This window comes from Artibeus jamaicensis, unplaced genomic scaffold (assembly GCF_021234435.1).
Source record: "Artibeus jamaicensis isolate MK-2021 breed Jamaican fruit bat unplaced genomic scaffold, CSHL_Jam_final scaffold_537, whole genome shotgun sequence".
In the NCBI taxonomy this organism is placed as follows: domain Eukaryota; kingdom Metazoa; phylum Chordata; class Mammalia; order Chiroptera; family Phyllostomidae; genus Artibeus; species Artibeus jamaicensis.
The window spans coordinates 4,285,120-4,311,511 of NW_026522047.1; the positions used below are offsets into that span (position 1 = coordinate 4,285,120).

General features: G+C 53.5%; 1 protein-coding gene across 1 annotated transcript in view; it reads right to left on the bottom strand.

The window, feature by feature from the left end:
- Positions 1-26,024, bottom strand: part of NDNF (neuron derived neurotrophic factor) — a 33,751-nt gene extending 7,727 nt beyond the window's left edge. Inside the window, exons 1-3 of the mRNA XM_053658515.1 lie at positions 25,612-26,024; positions 3,885-4,073; positions 1,407-1,531 (exon numbers count right to left, since the gene is read on the bottom strand). Coding sequence (XP_053514490.1) covers positions 1,407-1,531; positions 3,885-4,072 — 313 coding nt within the window. The 5' untranslated portion in view covers position 4,073; positions 25,612-26,024. The remainder of the gene's footprint in view (positions 1-1,406; positions 1,532-3,884; positions 4,074-25,611) is intronic.
- Between the last annotated feature and the right edge of the window lie 368 nt (positions 26,025-26,392).

Genomic DNA, 26,392 nt, shown 5'->3' on the forward strand with positions numbered 1-26,392 from the left:
AGGGCCCCTCGGGAAGATCTGGGGTTATTTCCACCCAGTCTTTTATATATATATATATTACATAATCAATAGCATTCTCTCATTTTTTTGTAACTTAATAACTTTGCTTTTCATGACTAGATGTATCTAGACAAGCCTCTACTTTTGAATCATGCTCTTCTCCCTTAAAATGATAGCGTAGAAATGATACTGTGGTTAATTTTTGACCATTATAAATTGCGCTGTTCCTCTGTGTGGCAGGCTTTTCTGATTTTGAATTATTTCCTCAGGACACACTCCGGTGAGTGGACTTTTTAGGTCGAAGACGGCAGTCCCGTTAGAGGGTAATCCCCCCAGTCAATCTACCTACAGAAAGGGTGCATCCGCTGCATTTTGGCGGCCAGGCACTTTGCTAACCTTGCTTCTGTCGGTAGGACCGGACAGTCTCCTGCAAATACAGTCAGAGCACCCGTCTTCCATGGATAGAACACGGGGTGCAGGGGCGGCATCGAGAACAAGCTCTTCCCAGCTGTTAGCACTGTGGCTATCAGCCATCTCCCAGAGACCCGTGCGTGGGGCCAGAGGAGGACCGGGTGCCGCGTGGGGGCTCACCTTCCCCAGCTGGCCCCGGCAGGGGGACAGAGAGGTACAGAGGTTCTCGTATTTTAGCCCTGAGACCAACACAGCCACCCCACGACTGGCCCTTTTCTCCCTCAGCCTCATCCCTCCCCATGCACACTGTCAGTCTCTCCCTAAATACTGCGGGCTCTCGTCCCCTTCAAGTTATGGTGCCTGTGCCCCCCCCCCCGCAGGAAAGGGCAGCTTTCCAGGGCCCCCTGCAGACCCCTCTCGTTGCCGGGCATCTTGTCGTCTGCTTTCCGTCACTGGCACGGTCTCCAAATGCCTGCCCCACGCCTGCTGTGCCTTCCTTCTCATCCCGACTCACTCTGGTTTCTCTCCTTGTTTCCACCCTTTATGCCCCAGAGATCACAGGGCCTTACTTAACCTTGGCTGCATGTCAGAATCACTCCGGCTGAGCCGGTAACAGTCCCCGAGTGCAGACCACCCCGGGGCAATCGGTGAGACCCTCAGAGGGCAGAACCCAGACGTCAGTGTTCTGTGAAGCCCCCAGCAGGGTCTCCCACACAGGGGCAGGACTGCAAACCACAGCCAGAGGCGCGAGTCCACACTGTAGCCGCCCAGCACTACGGCAGCCTCTCCCCACTGTTTTTTTCACCACGGTCTCCGCCACCAGATGCCTTCTCCCCCCGCCCTCCAGCGGCCTCCCCCCCCCCACCCCACCCCCGTTCCCTTCATGGCGCAGCAGAATCTCCAGCTGCACTTGGGCGCCCTGCTGACAAGGCTGCGCACTCCGCGAGCCTTCTGCCACCCAGGTGGAGGCCCGGCCCAGCACGGCCGCTGCTCACCGGAGCCCTCCCCGCTGGCCTCCTCTGGCAGCTCCTGCAGGCTCAGCTTCCACTCCAGGGGCGTGTCGCAGGGTGTCACCGTCACCGACAGCGGGGTGTTGTCCTCTTCCACCATGAAGAAGTACCTGCGGGAAAGCGCACCCCTGAGAACGAGACAACTCTCTCTAACACGCCCGCCAAGGCAGACCGGGACAAGCACGTGGTTTAACATTCACTCAAGTCACAGAGAATAAAACCTGCTGTTTCCACAAACCTGGGCACCCCCAGCATTCCCCGTGCAAGTCCAGGAGCCCGCAGCTCTGCAACCAGATGTGCCAGCCACGTGAGGACTGAAACGCGTCACAGGCGTGGTACAGGGGTGGGGAGCTGGGTGCCGTGTCACCCAGGCCTGTCACTGCACCGTCCGTCACAGCCGAGGGAGGCGTCCGGGCAGGTGGACCGAGGGGTCCTGTGTTTCCCACCAGCGGACTCCTAAAAGGCGTCACTGGCTTCCGTCCAGAACTGTCCCAGGCCCCGTCTTTCTGGGTAGAGGGACCTAATCCCACTGAGAGGGTTTTGTTTTTTTTTTAATGTAAAGGCCCAGGTTTCAATCAGTGGAAAGACACATTTCTCTGTCACTAAAACGTCCCACTGGATTAAATAACCTGGTGGTTTTAAGACAAATCTTTTTACAAAAAATCAAAACATCCTGCTCTGTGCTTTCCCTTCAGATTTTTCTGACGTCTCAGAAGACTTTTGAAGGAGGATGAAAATGTTGCCTAATGATTAGCAACACCATATGCATTTCCCCTCCGAGTAACCCACACGGTTCCATGGTGTCGCCTTTCACAGCCGGCATCCTGGGAACCAGGAGCCTGCGGTTTCAGCCCCAGCGGGCCCGGCCACGCACTTCACCTCCGGGCACCTCTCCGCCTGTGTTCTCTCCATACCCTCTCCAGGGGGACCGCCACGGTTTTCGACTCTGTACGGCTCCTCCGTGGCTCTTTCTCACCCTCCAAGCACTATGCACCCCAGGGTAGAACGGGGGGCCTCTGCTCACTCCTGCGTGACCTCGCCCAGACTCCCGGCTCTCACATCCTCTAGGTTATCGACTCTCAAACCTCAACCATCAGCCCGAACTCTGACCTCAATTTACATACAACAACCTTCTGCCATCTTCACTTAGATTTAAACTTAAGGCATCGAATCCAAACCTGTGATTCTCGTCCCAGATCCACCCGCCCTGCAGTCCGCCTCCGCCCCGTGACCGACGCCCCGGCCTCCGAGCTGCCCAGGACAAACTCCGCGGGGTTATCGCCGACTTCTTTCTCTCCCGCTCCATGTGAACACCGTTGGCTCTGCCTTCAGAACGTACCCGGACCCGTCACTCTGCTCCCTCCTCCCCGCCGCCCTCCGGTCCAGGCCGCCATCTCCCCTTGAACTTATCGTCTGCCCTTTGCTGCTCCTCGACCTCCTCTGGAATTTTGTCTTTAGTTGCAGTACCAGCGATGACTGTATGAACATAGAAATGATGTTTCTACCTCCACTGCAACTCTTCCCTTAACCAGTGCACATTGACATTCCACCCCGATGCAGGTATCCGAGCCCTCAGTTCCCAGCCGTGGGGAAAAGACAGAATGAAAGAATAAATAAAGAAAATAGACACCAAAGGAGTGGAGGCACACATGCTCTCTGTTTTGAATGTCCTGTAACAAGAACATGTTGCTTTAAAGAAAAAAAGGTAATCTAAGTTTTAAGGCCACTCTGAGAACCCAAACCTACTTAATGTTGAGAACGGGAAGTTCACGGCTAAGCTACTTATCTGACGCAGTGGGCGGGTCATGGTGTGGGAAGCTGAACTTGAAGAACACTGCCCAGAGCAGGACACAGGTGCCTGCGGGACATCAGAGTAATTTTTAAAGAGAAATTTTGAGTCACTCCAAAATGTCAAGAGACCAAATAGTAAGACAGTGAACGTGTCCGGCAAGAAATCAGCTGATAGTCGTTCAGCTCCCTGGTCAGGTTGCGTCCTGTGCCCCGGCCGGTCTGCCCAGGCCGGGCCTCAGTCGCAATGGGACGCGAGCCCTTCCAAGGTCACGTTCCTGCATCTCGTGCCTTCGTTCTTATGAATGTCACTGAAAGACTCTTCAGTGACATTCAGAGCCAAAATTAAGCCGTAAACCTTTGAAGAATCACGTGCATTCGATGAATCCCATTCTAATCCTAGAGAGTCCTTCTTAGAGATTTCCCCCCCCCGTCCTGAAGAAAAGGAAGTGGCCATTCCGAAATGCAAGAAATGCAAAACTTGCCCTTCTCTGCCCAAAAGGTCCCGGGAAGCAAGAAACAGAACCCCCAGGGGAGGCTTAGGAGTGCGCCCCCATTTTCCCCTGTTGAGAGTAAACAGGCCGAGGGCCGACGTGCAGGGTGACAGGGGACCTTCCCTTCGGAGCAGGCATCCTGGACGGGTTACTGACAAAGGAAGGGCTGCAGGGAGCGTACCTTTTGGGCGTGTCTCTGAAGAGGTAGCTGCTGATCTCAGCCCCGTCTGGAATCACCGGGGAGCCGTGGAAGAACGCCTTGTCCCGGATCTGCATCTGGAAGAGCTCCTCGTCGCGGGTGGGCAGCTTCTGGGTCCGCGAGCCGAGGGCCAGCACCAGCCAGGACAGCCACCACCGCAGAGGCACCATCCTGGGGGGCAGAGGCCGGTGGGTGAGCGGTAGGTCTTCTGAAGGGGAACCACGCCAGCTTCCTTCTGGCAGAAGGCTGGCGCTGTGCTCTGTGTTTTGGACCATGTGCACGATCTCGAAAACTTTCTGGGCATTTTTTTTCTTCTTCAAGGTATATTGTGGGGTTGATAATGAATTTGCTGGAACCTCGGATACGGTCAAAGACGGTGAGCCTCCCAGGACACAGGGAGAAGCCTCCCAGGGCACAGCCCTCCCTGGGCGCTGAGAGGACACGCACCCCACACAGGGGTCCCTGCAGGCACCTGCACACACACGCCCCCAAGTCCGAGCCCCCGGGTGAGGCAGAGCCGCAGAGGGCCGGGACAGGCCGCTGCACGGCCACTGTCCTCCTCCCTCGAAGCCCGAGGGAGCGCCCTCCCCCCCGCCCCGCGCAGGAGCACCCCCACCCCCACTCAGATGATCGCCGACCAGGGGTTTCTGGAGATCACACAGCATTTACCTTCCTCATCAGTCAGCCTTTCGTCCACACCCACAGGGGAGTTACTGGCCGAGGGCGGCGTATCACCAGACTCTTGCCCACCAGGTGCACAGAGAAGCCCCCACTGCACTGGGAATGGGCTTTGAATCCTGGCCTCAGACCCGGAGGCCAGCGGGTGGCCGTCCTGCCCGTGGTGGTTCACTGTCACTGACTCCCACCAGAGCCCCGACGCCCTTACAGGGCACTGTCCCCTGCACAGCACTGGAGGGATGTTGTCAGGGACCGACTTCGGCGTGTGGCAGTGTCCCCAAGGGAAGCCTCACGCAGGCCAGTTCTTTGGAGTCAGGAGCAAGTGACAGGCTGCGCTTGCCCGGAGGGCCGGGGGCCTCCCCCCGCCCCCAGCCCAGACAGAGCTGTCAGCACGGGTCTCACTGCACTTTCCTGAGACTGCCCCCCAGGGAGCTGGGGCTCCGGGGAAGGTCCCAGTTCACTTTTAAGAGCTTTAAATAGCAAGTCAGGTGCAAATACTTGTGATAATTTGTAATGAAGCAGAAGCCAGTTTTATTCTGAAGTCACGACTCTGGCTCTGAGGTCACCTCCACTTAAACCATCTTCTGACTTGAACTGTGTCTTTCTGTCGGTGCTATTAAAAATAGGCCCAGACAACCAAGACACTTCGAAGGGAATTCACTTTCTTTTTCTCTGACGGGTGAGAAGCAGTTTTATCACAGCTCGCTCAACATGTCCCCAAACTTCTTTTCCCCAAACGGGCTTCTCTGCCACCTGTTCTGCGGTTTCTAGACCAAAGTCTCTGCGGTAACAGAGTTGCCATGTGCAGAACAAGGTGCTAATTCGCTAAGTGGATTATTATTACATCTAGTCCTCACAACAACCTCGTGAAGTAGGTGCTATTCTTTTTTAAAATTTATTTTATTTATTTTTAGAGAGAGGGGAAGGGAGGGAGAGAGGTAGGAAGAGAAACATCAATGTATGGTTGCCTCTCACACGCCCTCTACCGGGGACCGGGCCTGCAACCCAGGCATGTGCCCTGACTGGGAATCAAACCCGGGACCCTTTGGTTCACAGGCCAGCACTTGATCCACTGAGCCACATCAGCCAGGGCCTATTCTTATGTAATAATAAACATTCACCCAGGACACATAGTCAGGGTTGGTTAGAGCACCATCCCGATATGTCAAGGTTGGGGTTCGATCCCCAGTCAGGGATCATACAAGAATCAATGAATGAATAAGTCAGTGGAATACTAAAGCAATGTCTCGCTCTCTCCCCCGACCCTTCCTTTTCCTCTGAAATTATTCAATAAATAAGAATTAAAAACCTCCTTGTACACAAGCAGAGAACCGACGGAAATGCAGCTGGATCTGACAGCGGAATCCAAACGCTCATCCGCGGCCCCTTCTGCAGAGAACTCCGCCATCATTCCTCGCCACAGGCTCCGCTTCCCACCTTCCTCTTCGACGGCTCCGTCGCTGAACAAAAGCACGGCAGGCAGCCGAGAACCCGAGTCCTTCCTGTCAGCTCCTGCCTGGATGTGCCCTCTCAGGCGACTGATTCACCTGACCCCTCTGGACCTCCACTTCCTGAAGGATTTGGATAGATGCTCTCTCAACTCTGAAAGAGAACGAGGACTCCACTGATACTAACCGCACCCCCTGCAACCAGTTCGCAGTTTAGGAATGAGACCAGGCCTCCTTAAATATCCCCAGAGAGTCTGCCCCCAGCTCTCCCGAGGATGGACGGGCAAGGTGAACTCCAAGGGCGGGTGCGGCTGTAAGCAGCAGCTCCGTGAGAACTCCCAGCAGACCAGCATTGCATCTACCAGAAATGGCTGGAGGAATCAAAAGAAAACACGCAGTGAGCCTGCTCGAAAGGAATAGGAGCTAAACTGCCGGGACCTCCGCTCACAGCCTTACCCGCTCCCCACGATGCCCCTGCCCCTGGTGCTGACGGAAACGGCGAATCTGAATTGCACACGACCCGCTGCCTCTGCTAAGAAACATGTATCAGTTCAGCAGGACAAATAGGCCCCGTGCACTCTGGAGGGCATCCCGGAAACTCCGCCCCCTAAGAGCAGGCGGCCAGACAATGAGGCAGGCGTCGTGGGAAATGGGCAGCATCTGGCCTTCCACACTGACCAGGAGCCCGAGTGCCAGGCCCATGTCTGCCTGGAACAGGTTCAGGGCAGCCTGGCCTCCCCAGGGCCCATGTTCGCCCGCAAAGCTGACCAGTGCCCAGCACCACTGGACAGCCGGGCAGGACAGACTGCCCGGGGCCCCAGCACATCGGGATGCTCAGGGCAGCCCCGGAGCTAGAAGAGGAGCTAGTTCCGACTGGTGGGAAACTTCCCAGCATCCTCAGCTGCCATGCGAAAAACTTCCTCTTTATTAAATCACCTCATTATAGTGGTGAATGCCGAGTGAACAACAGGAACATGAATTCATCGTGTTGCGTGCGTGCTGCATGCCAGGCGGGCCTCTGAGTGCGGTGCGTGCGTCGGCCCCCGTCATGCCAGCAGCAGCCCCGTGAGGCACACACTGTTATTTTCCTCCGTTCCCAAACGAGCCCCCCACAGGGAAGACCCCAGAGGGAAGAGACTACGGTGTGAGGGCTGCTCGCCAGTTTTCAGGAGTGACTTCACAAGTATGGTAGGAATGAGCATTGCAAGTCCCCCTCGTGAGCTACGTAGCAGTTCAGTGTTCAGCGAGGACTCAGCTTCCCACAGGACCGGGCAGAGCAGGGGCTGGGACAGCTCCCCAGGGCTCGCCCTGCTGGGGGCAGAAGGACAGACAGACTGCCCCTGCTCACAGTGAACAGTCCAGGAAGACAAAGCCTCTGCGGCCATGACCCCTGCCTGTCATCCAAGGCCTGAGCTCCTGGGCTCAGGGACCCTCTCCTAAGGGACCCCACCACAGGGGCCTTCTTTGCACCACCCGTGGGAACCAGGGGTCAGAGGGCAGAAGGTGCGGACACTGTGGATTCTGCTGTTGCCCCGAGTAAGGAAGTCCTTTATCTCGGACCCAGGAGTCTTAGGCCATCCAGCGTCCAAAAAAAAAATGAGGCACACAAACCTGTTAGCCAGCAAGTGGGGTTACCTCTCAGATCCTCGCAGCTCTTGACACTGAGCATTTACTTATCAAATCCTTTACTAGTTTATCAACTGTGCTGGCTCAGGTAGGCATTTTCATTTACATTACCACCCACAGGGGCCAGGCTCAACTTTATCTCCTGCCTTCTTTACATAATATACCAGAGGTCCCCAGCTAAAATTCTCTCAGTCCACACGTTTTGTTTCTGAGTCAACGTTAACCATTTTCACCGTCACAACAAGTATGGGCACCACGGATGCCTTCCCGAGAACGGTGCTTTAAAACGAGTGTGATCCCTTGCGTCTTTTCCTCGCTGTTTCCTCTTCGTTGTATCTGTAGGAAAAGACGGGTGCTGAGCGGGCTGCGGAAGCCGTCTCCATATACAACATACTTACAGGGTGGCAATACTTGCGACATCGCAATAGACGTCAGTCGGACCAACACGCTGTGATGCCCTAAATTTAGACAGTGATGTATGTCAATCACTTTTCAATAAAACTCCAGGGAAAATCAGTAAAATCCCAGATACGAAGGTTCATAACCTGTAGGATTATAGTTTCCACATGTTATCTAATAACATTCATTTGTTGTCAGCTATAAGAGAAAGTCAATCATTCTTTTGACTTGATCACTTTACAGGCAAAAATTTTTGACAAAATGTATTTGAAAGAAGCACAGGATGTAACTAATCTAAAACTATTGTGCATATTTTTAGAATTTATATCCAATGATTCAAATTTAAAGCTTTACTTAGGTATTTTTAAAGGAGGGTTTTAAGATTGTATAAATTTTTTTCCTGACCAATAAAATATTTTCTCTCATTCAGCTTAAAGGCTTAGTCACTTTAAATGATTAACTGAAAATACATTCTTAAGAATAAGCCTGGGGTAAGCCCGTCCATCAGAACAGACTTTTGTTCTAAGATTACAAAAGTGCCCTCTGATGGTATAATGTTCCTCTCATTTCTTCTCGTGGCTTGTAGGTGTCCAGAGCTTGTCTAAAGTTTAAGTTAAATGGCACATCTCAGAATTCCTCTCTCAGTGTTCTTTCTTTGTCCTTGGCCTCTGGGGGGGCCACCTAGTAAACAGGTCTGCACAGGAAGAAACCTTGTTCTCTCCCTACGACCAAGGGTCCAGCCCCCACAGACGGAGAGAGTTGCTGGGCTGATTCCAAATGTTTTACTCTGCTGGGGAGATCAGGTGACGTGCCACTCAATGAGTCCCTGCCCAGAAAAGGGAAAATCAAGGCGTTGTTACCCTACTGCCGAGGACACTGACTTGGGAAGTTCTGACGAGTCAAGTCGGCAGGTGCCAGCCTACAGCCCTGACCTTGCTCCGGCCCTCAGGGGCCGTCACCTGAGACGCACACCTGCAGAGGCTGCTGAGACAGAGGTGAGCAGAGGCAGACAGACACCCTTCAACCTGGAATCCAGACGGTCCATCAAGTCGGCAACGGTGACGCTGGTTGGTTGCGTCTGCTGGAATGCCAAGGTGTCCCAGAATAAAGTGGCTTTTGAAATATAATTGTCCAAAGATTGACCAGAGGGAGAGACAGTTTTAAACATTGAAAAGTAAGTAACTTTAAGTGTAATTAGTTCATGTGATACACACACACATTGAAGGTCAGTGTATTTAGAAACGTTCTCTAGGTCCCACTAGCTGGTGTGAGAGAAAAGGTAAGTGAGCAGCGGCCCCACCAGGGGACCCCTTCAGGTACAAATGTTTATCTTTACGTGCACTGCCCCCTCTGGGGCGAGCGGGGCGTGGACGGTGTTGTTGGGGATCTTTCGGACTGAGGACAGGGCTGCTTCTCCCGCTCAGTCTGCACCGTCTCTGCTGGGCCCACTGCCCCTGCCCCGCGGGGAGAGTGGACACCCATGGGCCGCAGAGGGCTGGCCATGGACAGACCAGGCAGTTTTACTGCTGCGGGAGCGGGGCGGTGGGCAGCGGAAACGTGCAACTCCCCCTCCGACCGGCAGCAATCCCTTGAGCTTTTTAGTCTACGTAGCCCACGGTGCAGCGAAACTAGTCCAACTGGGCAGGGAGGTCCTCTCTCCACAAACCTGAGAAGGTGTTTGAGAACCGTAACCCGGCCGGCTGGTGGGCAAGGGAAAAATTAAAGGAGGCTGGAGCAATCCACCAGCGCATCAACCAACCCCCAGGGTGAGGTCTAGGCCTCAGAAAACACAAGACACCTGAAGACGAATAGAACCTGCCCCAGGTTTCCACAGCAGCGGCACCGCTGCGGCACACGCATGCACACGTGTGCACACACACACACACGCACACACCGTCCGTCCAGAAAGTGTCTGGCCATGCGCTATGACAAATAGAGGCATTTATTGAAGATACTAGATACAAGAAACATTACACACAGGACAAGGACACCTCAGTCCCTTCAAAGTAGGCACCGTGGGACCTCACACAGTTCTCCCAGCATCTCTTCCATTGTTCAAAACACTCTGCAAAATCCGAATCGCCATCGGCTGCCCCATTGTGTTTTCCTGAACCTCACCAATGGTCTGAAATCTCTTCCCCTTCAAAGGTGATTTTGGTTTGGGGAAAAGCCAGAAGTCACAGGTGCAAAATCTGGGCTGAACCACGTGGGTGATTTGATGTTTTACAAAAAACTCTGCATGAGACATAACGCATGAACAGGCATGTTGTTGTGATGAAGCCGCCAATCACCAGTTGCCCACAGCTGTCACCTTCTGAATCATCTGAATAGTTTTCATGGAGGAATGTTCAAGTTTAATGCAAAATTGGATGCAGATTCGTTGCTCTACTTACTCGGTCATTTTGAATGTGACAGCCACACAGTGCACATGCTCACTCAAGGGCATCTACCACCCCAACTGACTAGTGCGGTGACGTCATCATTGTTCACCCATGCGCATTCCAGTCCACTCTCCTTGGCTTCCAGGTGACATCAATGTCACCCAAAGAAAGCATTCTCATCATATTAACAATGGCTGGACTTTTTCTGGACAGACCTCATATATGGACAGCTATTTAGTTATATTATCTCACTAATGTAAGAAATTGGCAAATCTGGTGGATAAAAAATTCTTTTGGGTTTTCACGTCACTGCCCAAGGCTCTTTGGCTAGACAGTGTCTCCTAAATTAAGGGCCCGTGACCTTTGTCAGCCTGTGAAGCCCTCAGATCAGATGGGCACCCAACAGCCCGCCCCCTGAGCACCACGTGATCAAAGCTGGCCCTCCCTCCCTCCCTCCCTCTACACCAGCCACCAAGGCCCTCAACGACCTTGAAGACACACGGGACCCCATCTGTAAAAAGTGCCATCACGCTCTCAGAGACACTGCATGTTTGTAAGATGTAACAAGACCAGCATCGTCGGTATAAAATGCCACACAAAGTACACAATTAAAAAGAAAAAACAGAGTGTCATTAAGATTCACTTAAAACCTGTCCAATGTCCCCAACCCTATGTAGGCCACAGACATGAAACAAATTCACAGTGACCCAAAAGAGGGATTCCAAGTGAACTGGAGGGGAAGGCATCTGGGATAAATGAAGTCTAGTGTTTAATTACAGACTGTGGAAGCCTCATGACTATAATTTAGTGAGGATCCTTTCAAGGGCCAGGCTGCCACAGAGATTTCTGTTATTTTCTTTTCCTTTTTAAGTGCAAATATTTAGTCTTTTAACTCTATTTTTAAACTCAGGGGCATTTGTTTCTGTTTGAATCAGCCATACCACATCTGATAATAAATCTGGAGCATCTGACCTAACTGTAGAGGAAAAAGTGTAGCTTTGGTGGGGAGCCCCCACCCCCGGGTCTGCCGCACCCTGCGCTGCGAGCCCCGGGCTGACTGGGCACTTCTATCCTGAAACGCCTGGTCACACACACCCAGAGTCCCTCTGGCAGAAAATTAGCCATGGGAGGCGGCGGGGGAGCCAAATTGCCAGAAGCTGCTGTGTTTTGTTGTTTATTGCAAACAATGAAAATGTTAACTGAAATTAGTTGGTCGCTCTTATAAATACAGAAACCTCCTCTGCTGAGGTTGAAAATTTGGGGAAATGGAGCATATTGTGGTTTGGTCCATTTCCATATTAAAGAGGGTAAATGAAGCAGGTGGCAGAAGAGGGTTCTGAGAGAAGCCCTTCAGGAGAGGCCCCCCACCCGGGCCCACCCTCACCGCAGAGTGTGGCTGCCCCAAGCCCACGCCCACGGCCCAGGACGCAGAACAGCATCAGGTCCAGCGCCCGCGGGCCAAAGCTCTGTCCTGCCGCCGCCCTGACAGCCAGCATGATGGTTGAGGTTTGTGGGGTTCGTCACGTCAATTGTCTGCGGATCTGGGACCTTCACCTGCGTTTCGGCTGTAGTAGTTCCAACCTTCTCTACCACTTCTCTGCACGACAGCCCACTCTCATGCAGGAGGGAAATTAAGTTAGTATGAGAAAGTGGTGTGAAATGGAAACCCGCCAGAGACCCCAACACAGTTTCCATTAGGTCACCCCCCCAGTCCCACCCCACTGGTCTCAAGGTGTGTGGCTCACAGCCGGGCGGGCTGGGGCCAGGGCACGCCCAATAACCACGGTTTGAAAGGGGATCGGATTTCAGCAAGTCCTGTGCACTCCCACCATCGTTAATGCCAATAAAAAGCATAATGAACAATAGACAGGGCCAAACTAAATTACAGCAATAGCTTTGGTCCAGGAAGGAAGGAGTAGATCTAAAATGTGATGAAAAGATACAATAAATTCAAAAGTAATTTATATTGCAACCTAAAACCGGGACAAAATGCTGACTATCTTCCTCCCAACAAAATTTCCTCTGTACGCGCAACCGAGGCACTGGGGAGGGCTCCCACCATCTTCGGGGAGCCCGTGAGCTCCAGAGACAGGGAAGTTCTGCGGGGAAGGGCAACAGGCTTGGTTGCTTTTCTCACTTTACTTCGGCAACTAAGCCTTATTTCCTGTTGATCTGCAGGAAAATGAGCATGACTTGCTGTGCACCGCCCCCAAAGCAGCTAGCAAACTGCCTGCCCCACCCTCTGCCGACGTTGAGCTCGGAAGGCACACCAAGCCTGCCAAGAGTCTCTAGCAACAGCACGGTCGGCCCAGATGGCGAGACGTGAATGGTCGAGGTCAACAAAGGCTGGGCCCCTTCGGTGTGTGCCACAATATAAAGGCGCCGGAAGTACAGAGATATGGAACATGGGCCCGTGCTGTCTACAGTGGAGTTGAGTGGACAGTAACGATGCATGAAAGGACCCCGAAGTGCAAGACAGAGCAACCAAGAGGCAAAGGGCAGCTAGGATACTAAGTGCCTAACAGAGGTGAGCAGAAGCATCACCAAGCACCGGCGAAGGCAGAGCAGGACTCCGAGACAAAGGGGGAGAAGGAAGAGCTGGATTGGCGAAGGGAGATGGAGGCAGGGAGCCAGGGCGGAGGCAGGCCTGCATCGGTAAGAGTTAAACCAGCGCGGACCCAGCGCCTGCCATGTGCCGGACGCCGAGCAACGTGCCGGGAACACTAGAGGTGCTCTCTTCCTGCAGTGTTGATGGTCGGAAGACACAGAAGAAAATTCCACTCATGGTATTCATTGCTACGTGGAGATTAACACAGGCCTTCGTGACAGCGTGGCAGGGGCCGCTGTGGATGAAATGTTTTGAGAAGCTTCCTTGGGTGAAACAATATCGACCCTGAGATGCGGACAAGAGGAAGCCAAAGGAACAAACGTCAGGAAAGAGTGTTCCTGCAGAGAAACGGCTCGTGCCAAGGCCCTCGGGTGACCCCAGGCCCTCGGGTGGCCCCAGGCCCTCGGGTGGCCCCAGGCCCGGGGCACTGCTGAAAGGGAAGGGTGTCAGTGCGAACCCGGTGGGTCAAGGGTGCATCAGAGGGCCAAGGGCAGAGCCCCCAGAACGCTGTGAACCGTCTACAGGAGTTCGGCTTCCATTCTGAGCGGGCGGCCTGGGATCTGACCCACATCTTCTAGGCATGACACAGTCTGCTGTGTAGAAAGTGGGTTTTAGGAGACGTGTGAGGTGAAGGGGGAAACACTGCCATCTCCGAACAGAGAGAGGAGCAGGCGAGGGCTGCTGGGGTGCCCGCGGTAGGCAGGTGGTGCACCGGCTTCCTGCAGGAGAGGGAGAGGGACGGAGGGTGGGGTGTGCCTCGCAGACCAGTCACCAGAATGGGGTTCGAGCAGGTGAGCTGGAGGCGGGACGGGAGGGAAAGAGCGGCCTCGCAGATGCGCCTCGGTCACAGGAACACAGGTTCCGTCAAAGGACAGCGCGTGGGGCAGGGGGAGATGGAGGGACTGGGACAATGAGAACGGTCAAGGACGCCACCTGTCTGGGCGGCAAATGCCTCTCCTTCCTCCTCCTCCACATCCGACCACTGAAAATCTGGTCTAGGCTCACGCATCTCGTATGGACCCTATAAACAGTCTGTCTGTACTCCTGAGACCCCCGGGCCAGGAAGGAAACCCTCTTTACCTGCAAGTTATACTGGGGGTCACATAGCCCAACACCAGGCTCATGAACAGGCTGCGGTGTATAACGGATCAATGAAAATAATAAATTTGACTCTAGGGGCTAATTCATGAATTTGTTTCACAAGAGGTAACACGAGCTAAATGGGAAATGACCATTTTAGAGGTGTAAACTTCTATAATAACCTGTGATGTGACACCTAAAAGTCGGCTATCACGGCTGTAGGTCGGCGTGGCTGCCACAGACGGGGGCGTGCTGGGTGGCCCGGGTGCTGGTGTAAGGGCACCTCATGTGTCCTGAGGAGCCCACAATCGCCCTGGTAAGAACGACACAGGGCCTCTTTCCTCTGAAAACGTGGGAAACCTGGTTCGGTTGGGATGCACTTGACGGAGCACAGGCACGGTGCAGATGGCCACTCTCTCGCCTGGGTGTGCACTCGGATGGCCGGTTTTCCCACCGGGACACAGACTCTGCCCCAGGGGGCTGGGGCCTGAGCTGCCTCCTGCCCAGCACGATCCCAGGAGCAGGAACGCGCTGCTCGTGGGCCACACGTGGCGGAGCTCCGTGTCCTCCAGGCCTGTGACCTCCCGTCAGCTACGGCAGCGCCGAGATTTTCACCTCCAGGACTTCCGCTGTTCAAACTTCCTGACTTCTAATCTCCATTCCTCACCCAAGTTTAACACTTTAAACACCAATTTGGGGAGAAGCATGAATGACTAGTCCTTTGAGAACTGTTACTATACCCACATTATTTCATAGCTTTCTCTTTACCTTCTTTACATAAAAAAGAAAGACACGCAGGTGTATTTCCTGGGAGACATGTTGATTATCTTAAAGCCCAGTAATAAGAGCCGTGGGCCATTTGGAGACTATGACAAGACTCCAAGGTACACCAGTTTCTCATTTGTTTACGTGCCTCATGGAGTTTGCAAACACAATGCCAAAAAGTGAGGTCCTACCAAGAAGCCATCATTTATTCCCACTATAGGGTAATCACAGACTGAGGAAGTGGAGTTTCAGTCCGTGGGCGGACCCAATCTCATAATGCTCCAATATCTGCTGGTCCCGAAGCTTCCCCTCCCCGCGGTCCCTTACTTCGCAAGACAGCCCCACAGCCTGTCTGCTCTGTGTACCCGAGGTGGCCTCCAGCGCCAACCACAGGACAAAATCAAAACCGCGATTTAAAAATAACCGTAATAACCAAGGTAGGACCCTCTAAAGACGGGTGAGTGCGGCAGACACACCAGGGGTCGTAAGTAGTTGATTAAACCCGAAATAGTTAAACTCTAAAACGGTTCCTGCTTCCAGAGAAAAGAAAAGGGGGGGCGGTATCGGAGTACAGAGTTGTCTTGCTCTTGAAAAAAGAAGTTAGAGTAACAGTTTTTGTATAGGTACTTCTTCTACCATCTCTCTTATAAAACCCAAGGCCAAGAACAAACTTCAAACTAAAGAAGAGCCACGCCTTTTGAGAGAAGAAATGATACTCTCCAAGGATGCTGATTCCCGACAATCTGGAAGTTTAGAGAACTTTGAAAGTTCAGCTCACGTGCCTGTGTCCCTTTGCTCCCTCGGTCTGACCTCCCTCCTCACTTCTGTTCAGAGCTCTCTTCCCAGGCCCTGGGCTCCTGCCAGCTCAGGCCGGGAGCTTCTTGCAAACACTTGAATTCAACTTGGCTTGTTCTTTACTCTCTTCTGTCCTCCACTTCCATGCCATTTGTGTGAGTGTGGACATACATACATTCATACATGCACATACGTTCAAGCCCTGGGACAGTTAAAAGGCTGCCAAAGTGAAACAGAGTCTGACCACTGGACTTAGGGGAAGAAGACTTGAGTTGAAGAGGTTCTCGCAGGGCCCTCACGGGCGTTTGTACTTCAAGCAGGAATCCTTAGGTCACTGTTCAGTGAGAGACGGACTGGAAACACAGGGAAAAAGGCAACATGGTGGGCTTTTAAAAATGGCCACCGGACGGCAGAACACTCCCAACGCCCTTTCATCAGCCTTGAAAGGCGGCATCCGAGGACGTCGATTTGGTGTGGGCCACAGAACTGGGTTTAATCCCGCTCCACAGTGAGTGAGCACAGGCCTTCTGCGCTCCAGGTCCGGCTGCAGAGTTGAGATGCTCGAGTTGGGATGAGAGAGCTGAGGATTAGGCCCGGTTCTTGGGACGATCGGCATTGTTATTTCTGGATTAAAAGGTGATTAAAGAACAGGACGGTCACAGCACAGATGATACTGAGACCCCGCGGCCACTTTTAATGAAGAGCCGGTAGAAAGCAACGGTGACGTACATGAGCCTGTAAACCTATGACAAGTAGGTGACAAACCACGAAAGCAGACCCACATGGGAGTTCAAGGTCACAGTTATTTCCTCCCTTTCCCCGCAAAAGTAAGATAGACAGTGAGGTGTGGTTTTCTTTTGAAAAACTATTTAGGGGAAGCGTTTCGGGAAGGCTGAACCTGGGAGAGCCTCGTCTCGGTGGCCGGCGGTCACCGCCCCGGGCAGAGCCTGCGGAGAGAAGGGGCTTCCAAACCGTCTCTCTGCTGTCGTCGCCTTGTAGGCAGGAATAAACTTGACATGTCAAGACTTTTCCAGTAACGGGCTGCACTTGGTGGCTGAAGTGCTAACAGTGGTGTGTGTCTATATACTCTCTCGCTGTGTACACTTACTTACCCCTCATGGTGTTTTAAAGGGCTTTCGACTCTCAGGATAGTGGAATATCACATCATACATGTCTGCAACCTCCCTCATTTGCCCACTGAGATGTACAGTTTCATCCAACACGGAGGTAAATAAAATGTCACTTGTTTTAAAGATCTTAGAACTGACCTTACTACAAAGCTTCCCTCTTGAAACTCAGAAAACGCCACATCGTTAATGGAAATGGAATAAGTGCAGAGCTGAGTCACAATGCATCGCCACTAATCTAAAAAGGGATGTGAAATCGGTTTACTGGTTTTTTAGTTTTGAATCCATGATACGTACTTGGAATATGTCTCAAAGTCATGGTGGGTTATGTGTCTCCAACAAACTTTCATTCTTCCAAGAAAATATGTTTCATTACTTCCTCCTCCAGACCACTTGTCTCCAAAGTAGGTTAATGGCTTTCTCTGTCTCACACACACACACACACGCACACACACACACAAATCTGACTGGACAAGTGGCGAGTCTCAGGGTGCTTTACGCCCAGACTTGCGCAGCCGGTCAGTCGGACTGAGGCAGCGAGGGCGGAGGAAAGACAGACAGGTCTCTACCTGCCTGCAGGAGCTGTCCTAACGGCTGCTGCTCGACCAGGCGAAGTGACCCCGCGGGGGTGCCCTTCGGGACTGGGGTGGAATGTATGTGACAGCAGCTGGGGGACGGGGGGAGGGCGCACGGGAACCTTCAGACACTCGGAGACTGACACTCCTCTCACTTTCCACCGCGTCCACTGCTGGACAAGCCTCCCACTTCCTAGCCGGCAGGTGTGCGCGTTGCTCTCCTAGTCACCGCTGCTGGTCCTTCCCGCCGTTTTGAACCAGAGCATCTCTACTCTCGAAGACACGCCGTTTCGGCACGACCACACGTACCACCTCTAACAGGATAACTGTTGACCAACAAACACTTAGCACGTAAGTGGTCTGCAATTAAGGTCTTGGGCAATTAGACTCAATTGATGATATTTTTGAATCATTAAATTATTTTTAAAAACCAAGTAAATTGTGTCCTTGCAAGTTCATTTAGCAATTCATCTCCATTTTAAAATGTTAGACATTTCCATCAATTTTACTTTTGAAATCAGAGAGTTAATCACTTTATGTTGAAAGTCTGTGAGCTGAGGTGAGTCTGTTGAACCAGGGCTGGCATTTCTCAGGAATGGAAGGGTAGAACATCCTCTTCGCTGGGTTCCTGGGGGAGTAAGGAAAACGAAGGACGCGGGATGCCTTCCACACGATGGTGGGTTACACACAGTTATAATTAACAAGCAGAATCATTCTCACTCACCCTGTGAGCTCCAGAGCACACAAACACCTCCAATGTAGGCTAAGACCTGAGAACGCCACTGAAAATCAATAAAATTTCAAATAAAGTATTCAAAATGTAATACGATATATATTTTTATGAGGGCGTGAAGAAGGCTGGATAACATTTTTTAACTCGTAGGACAGTGAAATTTCTGGCGCACAGTGGACTGTAACAGGTACGTATGGGAAGCCGAGGCATTACGAAACGCTGATACGAGTACGTAAGACGGTGGGGGCGATGCACCTGTGGACCCGGTCGGCTTCCTTCCACCTTCCTTCGAGAGCTCTGACTCTAACGCAGTGTCTCCAAACCCCCCAGAAAGGCGACTTCGGAATGTATATGGGAAACATGTGCAAATAACGGAAGGCACCCTATACTGGGATAGGAATCATAGTTTATTACAGGGGATGAAGCTGCATACTCAGATCTTTTCCTGGTTAATTTGCAGGCAGGGATGACTTCTTGTCAGAGGTGATTAGAGCGTCGTCATTTCCACCTGGTGCTGCTGTTACGGAATAGAAGCCCCCCTGCGCCATCTTCTACTGTTCCGGGTCCATCCAAATGCCGAGTAAGGACGCCATTGTCAACCGATATTACGCAGCATTAACCAAGCTCACTTCCTCCTTCATGCACAGAAGTCACCGTAAGTTGACTTCTGGAGGCCCTCACTCTTCGTCCAAACGAGAGGTCTGTGTGCCACCACAGGGCACGAGGACAGTCCCTTTAGAGGCTTCTGCTCTTCCACAATGACCCTCTCAGAAGCAGGTGCCGACCTGTTCAGCATCATTTCGAAGGCAGTATGAACCCTCCACCTCAACTGCTGAAAAAGACGACCTTCTCTCTCTCACTTCACTTAAAAGACACGTTTTTAAAGATAAATATTCATTGGACCTAACCTTGCAAAGATACTCTCAAATGTCCTTTCTAATCCCTCAACATCAAGACTCTGTGTCTTGCCCTGGCTGGTGTGGCTCAGTGAATTGAACGTCAGCCTGTGATGCAAAGAGTCGCTGGTTCAATTCCCAGTCAGGGCACATGCCTGGGTTGTGAGCCAGGTCTCCAACTGGGCATGTGCTGGAGGCAACTGATCAATGTATCACTGGCACATTGACATCTCTCTCCCTCTTTTTCTCCCTCCCTTCCCCTCTCTAAAAATAAATAAATAAAAATGTTTTTTTAAAGACACTATGTCTTAAATTCCCACCAGGGTAGACTGGGGGTTACGTCCATGATTTGTGGGACTCAGGGCAAGGCCTCAGTTCAGAAATGAAGATTCCAAGACGGCAAAGGCAGAGTTCAGCTCAGAGCAGGGCTGTCCGAGCGCCGCCCCAGGTGTAACTTGTAATCGAGTGCACGCACCGAAAGTCGGTGATGGGAGGAACGACCAGCAGGTGTGTGCTGGAGGCAGGCTGTTCAGAGGAGGCGAGGGCAGCGGCCCAGACACCAGCCCTCTGCCTCGTTTCTACCCCGCGGCAGCACCGCTCTTGCTAAACTGTTGAGGGGCAGTTACATGTATACAGTCCTAAAATCCCACTCGGCCCGTTGAGGGCGACCTTGAGGCTGATGTGGCCTCAATGAGTTCGGTGACAATGAGTTCGACACCCCTGCCTAGCCAGTAACACCTCGTGAAAGATCAGCTGGCACCGCCTGCCCTGGTCCCCAGGTGTCTCCGTGTTTCTAGGGCCCGTGAAACACAAGTGAACTTTGAAATTGAAAAATCATCTTTTGCAGGTGATGTCTCAGCGCCAGGAGACACCTTCAGGTGACAGTAGTGAACAGCGGTGTCCCGGGCCCTCTCAAGCCACCTCCCCCGGGGCCTGTGCATTCGTCCCCCAATTCGGGCAGTCCTGCCACCATTGCTGGAGGGCCACACGCTGCCCCCCCCCACTGAGGAGGCAGCTTCGTTCTCCCACGAAGAAGGAATACGTCATCGTCGTACCACGCCGAAGCCTGCCCTGAAGGATGGCTCGGGACAATGCCCGGGACAACGGAGCTGTCCTTGGCTCGGGAGGCCAGAGAGACGCGCCCGCCAGGTGTCTCTGCCACCACAGTTGACAGGGTCCAGCAACTCCTGGGCCCACCACGACACTAAGCTTCTGACGACATCAGTGTGCTTCAGAGACCACTGTAACTCAAAACAAAATGACCGCACTTTGGGCGCTAACAACACATGAATAGTATTTTGATTAAAATCTAGAGTGTCCTTACAGGTAAAAAGGGTTTTATTTTTGTTTTTCAATGCATTTTAAACAATGTAACCAACCAATGCATTAAGTACATTAATGCTTGTATGTGTCTGTCTTTTTTAGTGTTAGGTGTTTTTTTTTATATGACCGATAACTTAATCAGAAACACATTTTATTACAGAAATAAAATGCCTAACGTTACGGGCTTGGAGGCCACGTGACCCGAACACAGGAGGGCAGGCCACAGAGACCCCTGTGGCTAACACCTCACCTCAACGCGCTGTGAGCTGTGACCGTCTGCACGGCAGGGGCCCTGACGTCGCAGTGACTAAGTGGGAGAAAGCAGTCCCGAGGAAACCAAGCCCTGTGACACTGACGTGCCCCTTTTGACATCATATTTTCAAGTGGGGACCACGAGGCTGCCCCTCAATTTGTCTGCCAGCTGTCCAGACGTGGCACCTGCTGCCTTTGCCCACACACGCTTGTTTGCAGTCTCTGTGGTATAACTCAGCCAACAGTCACGGTGATTTCGAAAGTGTCATCCTCTGTAAATCTCTCCAACGTTAGTTGTTCCTACTCATTTGATGAGTTTCAGTCTCATATTTTCCAGGATCTGTGTCTATTGGGACGTTGTCTTGGAGAACAGAATATAGTTAGGACGGGTTTTTAGTTGCGATAAGGCACCTTTTGAATGCAGTGCCTGTCCTTAGGCCTGACAGAAGCCGGCCGAGCACACAGCTGGAGGGAGAGGCTGCTGACCCCGACTGCATGTGAACGAGAAAAACACCAGCAGCCAGAAACTCGCGCGGTGGCCCTCTCCCGCTCAGCCGCCACTGTGTGTGATGCTGGCTGAAGCCGTGCCCACGAGCGGACGGACGCAGGAGCATCACTTTCTGTTACTGGCGACTGCGTTCCACACCACACCACGGAGGCCAGGGCTGGGAGCTCCGCTCGAATAGCTCGGTTTCCAATCATGTTTTTACTCGGTTCCTTCCAAACTTTATGCAAGCCCATCGCTTCTAAAAACTGGGGTTTTTTCCTTATAACTACATAAAAGGCAGCTAATTCTTTGAAAAGAATAATTAAAAGAGACATCTTGGAGGTTAAGGGTACACATCATGCCAGCTTTTGTTTTGAAAGGGTCAGAGTTTTCACAAGTGAAACTAAAAATAAAAACTTCGGGGAAATAGATGAAGCACTGAGAGTGTGCACGTTCAAATTGGCTGCAGGGAAAAACTGACAAATGAAAACCAAACACTATTCACCAACTCACTGAAATAAATGCGTTCCCAAAGGACCCGGAAATCATGGGGGGCACGATGACGTGTCCCCCGGGGAAGTTTCCACACCGGCAAACTGGAGGTCTGCGGGCTTCAGAGTGAGGTCTAAAGCCAGTCGAGCTCAGTGAGTTCTTTAAAAACAAACCGGCGTCGTAACAGGACCCGGGATCCAGCTGTTCCCCGGTCAAATCTGTCTCTTCATCTCCAAGGGAGAAATCTGCAGAGACGTATCGCTAGTTCTCTGTTATCCCATCCGGTCTGACGCCTTACTCTCGATTTGTAAAATGCAATGCAAACAAAACTTCTGTTATTTGGGGTGAGTTCATATGGTACATTTCATATTTTCAAACTATTTCAAAGGACTAGAATGCATGGATTTGTTGGTTTGCAGTTGTTAGTAAAACACCAGCAAGAAGGGTGGAGTTGTGGGGACAGCGTCTTGGGGGTTAGGAAGTAAGTTTGGGGAGGACGCAGCCAAGAAAACGCCCTCTCTGGGCACCGGCGGCCTACAGAACGGCAAAGAAGCGGGGTCAGCTCAGCCGTGGCAGGAGACACGCAGACCCACCCCCACAGCCCGGTGAACACAGGTTCGCCCTGCAGCGCTGTGCTTTCCCCAGGAGTAAAACCGAATGTATAGTCAACATAACCACGGCGCAATGCAGCAAAGTGTTAGCGGCTCTGCTTCTCCGACCCCTCCCCATGTCAGCCTGCGTTTGTGACATCATCCTGGGAAAACAGTCGGAATTCAGCCCAGCTTCAGGCGGCACTTTACAGGCTAGTATTAAACAGAGCAAATCTTGGAGGACTTTAATTGTGGAATCGGTTTCAAAGCAAAGATTTGGATTTACTGTTCAAATATAACTTGCTTAGCGGCTGCTTCTACGAAATGATTGTGAGCCAACAGGAAGGGATAAACTACACTTTTTCAGAATCATCACTCCAAACTAAATATTTAGGGTTTCTCGATATTGTTTCAAGGTCAAAGGGTTAATCCGAATGGTTTTCTGCAGGTGACGCCTCTGGGACAGAGGTGGCCCGGTGGCCGGCTGAGGGCCGCTGCCCTGGGTGCCCAGCTCCCCGCAGCAGGGCCGGGCCGCCAGGCAGGGGGCAGAAAAGTGGGGGGGGTGCTTCCCAGCCCCCAGACCCAACCACCTGATCGCTGGGAGAATGAAGGAGGAAGGTTTGACACAATTTTCATCAGCGCACCGATCCTGTGCTGTCTGCTTATTCAGGCATAATCATTCCCCGTCCGATACCGACTCCACCATCAGGCGAGCTGAGAAATGAAGCTCCGTCTCCACGACCGTGACAACAAAAACACAATCCGTTCTAAAGTAGAAATTCTGAACTCTGGCTGAATAGAACTACTACAGGAAAGAACACAGGAAGACAACCAACAGATACACTTTATATCTACCTCTCCCCCTTTCCTTTCAACTAACTTGTTGGTTTTACAGCATGTTTTTTTGCCCTCCAAACTCAGAGTCTGGTCAGTAAGTCTGAGCGAGAAACCGAGAATCTGAAACGCCAGGTTCACAGAGCCAGTTGAAAAAGTCACCCCATGCAGTTTTCTGGAAGCTGACCCACGGCGGCCACCCCAGAGGCAGCGTGTCCTCAGCCCGTGGCCAAGGTCGAGGCAGCATCTTTCTGGCTGCTGTCAGTGAGTCTTTCCGGCACGGCTGTTCCCCAGACACAGGACACCCTAACTGGCGGTGGGGGCGGCCGTCCTTCAGGGACGGATATTTTTCAATTATGTATTCGTAACATCTTAAGAGATAAAAGCTGTATCTGCAAGTGATTAAAAGATGTTTTATGCGCCTCGTCCCATCTCTGCTGAAATGAAGCCGTAATCTAAACCGAACGTCACTCCCAGCCATTCGGGCCCGGAACAGACTTCCAGCTTCTTCTTTACCATGGTTGCTAATTCAAACAGAGTGTTCGGCCGCCTGCAGCCTGCGAGGCCGGCGTGCAGGTTTAAGGAATAAAACGTCCTGACGTGAAGATGGAAACAGTCAGCAGACAAAGCTGCAAACTGCTGGGTTCCCAGTGTGGGACGCAGGTTGCGGACGTCCCCTGAAGTCAAGAAGTGTGTAGAGCAAGCACTTGCCACGTCTTTCTTTAAAGGAAGAAATAAAGGACTTTTGAGAGGAATGTGAAATAGTGCCGATGCCTCCAACTTGTGAGCCTCCCATTCCCAGCTGACCCATCCCCATGAAGCTCAACTCATCCGAGTCACCTTTAAAGGACGAGTGGTGTGATATTTTAATATAATCCTGGATATGGGCTTAGATTGAAAATGGGAATTGGGACCATAATTAATTACGTTGCCAAGTTTTTCGAACTTTAAGAAGCCAGATGGAGGCAAATGAGGACATTTCACAACACTGTAACCTTCTGAAAGTTCATGGGTTAAAACTTTAATAAAATGACAGCACCTTTTCCACATCTGATTTATCCCATATGCGGAATGAGTGTAAGCCATTAATACCCTTTCGGTGTTTCCCCTTTTCTGAAACCGCTGTAATAAGAGACGGGCATAAAGCCAAAACCCAGTATCGCCGCAGTCGGCCAGGGTTAGGGCCTTATTACCCCCCGTGCTGAACAATAATGAATCATAACGCTCATCTCCCTCAACGCACTGGGCTCTGCTCGCCTCTCTGCTCTGACATCCGTCCCTCGGGTCTTTGGGGACAATCACACACTCAGCGCCTCACGCCCTCACAGCCCTCCTCGGGAGGAGGGCCGCGCTCTCCGATCCGCGGCCCCAGAGCCTCCGGCCCCAGCGCAGGGGGCGGAGAAGGGAGCGGGTCCTATTGATTTCCATTGACGACGCCCGGGTTCTCACCGGCGCTCGGGGCCGGTGGGAGGAGAGGGGTGGGACGCGAGGAGGAGGTGGGACAGTCCCCCTTGGGAAGAGAAAGGAATCGGAAACCAGGCGGAGGAGGGGACACACGGGGTGGGGGCAGGGTGTTTAGACGGATCAGCAGCTACATGAATAAATTCTTCTTTGTGATTTATCCTGATGGAAAGATAAGTAAACAAATTTTACCAACCCAACTAAGTGTATCCAAAGAACTCAGTTTTTAAAAAATCAAGCCCAGAGACATTTGTTCAGGCTCATTTCCCCTCAAGGTCTCGGCTTCAGGGAGCTCCTGGTACCCAGAGCAGGAGATGGACAGCACCCAGAAGGGGCCAGGAGGAGGACCGTGAGCCAGCTGCAGGTCAGCTCGGCCTGGCGCGGGGACCGCGGAGTCCAGAGCGTGGAGCCGGGCTGCGGCTTTCCGGGCGCGGAAAGGAGGGTGCGCCCAGGGCGCAAGAGGAAGGCAGACCGCACCCTGAGCCGGGATGTGCCTGAGGGCAGAGCTGGCACCCGAACCGCTAGTCGGGGTTCACGCGCGCCCGGGCCGCTCGGTCCTGCAGGCTTGCCGACCAGAGAGAACCGTGACTCGAGCCCTGTCCCAGCTGGGGCGCGACTCCCATCGCTGCGTCCCGCCGCTACGCTGCTCTCCGGGCAAAGCGGGACCCGTCCCAAGCCAGCCGCTCATCCCTGGAACTTTCTCGACGCTCGCCCACGGCGCGGAGGACTAGAGAGGCCGGAGTGGAGGCGCCGCAGGTCCCAGTGCCCGGTGCGCCGTCCAGAACTCGCGTCCACCCTGCCGCCCTCGCCCGGCCCGGCCAGCCCGCAGACGGCGCTCCGAGGGCCGGAGCCTCAGGGAGCCGCAGCCCTCCCGCGGGCGAGCCGAGCCAGTGCCTGGGCTCTGTCCGGCACCCGCAGGCTTCAGCGGATCCCGGGACCCCGCCCGTCTACCCCGCCCGCGTCGCCCCCCAGGAGGCAGCTGCGGAGACCCGCCTGCGCCCCTCGGGCCCGCAGCTCTGGGCGGCCGGAGCCCTCGCCTGCGGCGACTGAGTGAGGGGACGCGCGTACCCCTCCCAGCGGGCGGCAGCCCCCCGCGCGCGTTTGTGCCGGGAGGGCGAAGGCGCCCAGCGCCGGGGGTGGCTTTCCTCTCCCCACTCACCTGGAGAAAATATGCCAGTTCCTCCTGGGGGAGAAGAAACTTGGTCCCCGCGGTGTTGGCGCCAAACGTCTACGTCCCGCGGCGGCCAGATGCTTAGCCCAGCGTTCGGGACCCGCGGGGACCGGGCGGAGGCGGCAGCAGGCAGGAGAGTGCAGTTGCCGGGGCGTCTCAACTTTGCGGGCGGCGCTGCGAACTTCAAAGGCGACGAGGCTGCGGCGCGCGGCCGCCCAAGTTGCTACGCGAAGTGGAGCGGGCGGCGCGGGGCCCGGAGCAGGGCCGGAGGGCCGGCGGCCGCGGGAGGTCCTCGGGCGGAGAGGGTGCGGAGGATGCGGCTGGCGAGCGAGCGGGCGGGCGCGGGGAAAAGGGCGCACGGGCGGCGGCGCAGGGCTCAGCTCGCTCCGCTCTCTGGCGGCTCGGAGCGGGGAATGCGCGCTGGCTCCCGAGTGTCACCGCTGAAGCCCGGAGCCCTCCCCACCCGCCGCTGCCCGCCCCTCCCTCCTCTGCCCGCAGCCTCCCCGGGCCCCTCCCCTTCCCTCCCTCCCTCCCGCGGCGCGCCAACGTGCGCGCGCGCGGACACACACACACACACACGCCCAGCCACCCTGCGCTCCCCAAACCCAGACCCTCGCGAGCGGCGTCTCTGGGGCCGATTGCGTTCCTACCTCCCACGAACCGGGGGAAGCGGAGGAAGGCCCATGGGGACCCCCTCCAAGTCGCAAAATCCAGGGCGACACGGACATGAGTCCGTCACCCCGTCTGGGAGACCCGGGAGCATAATAAG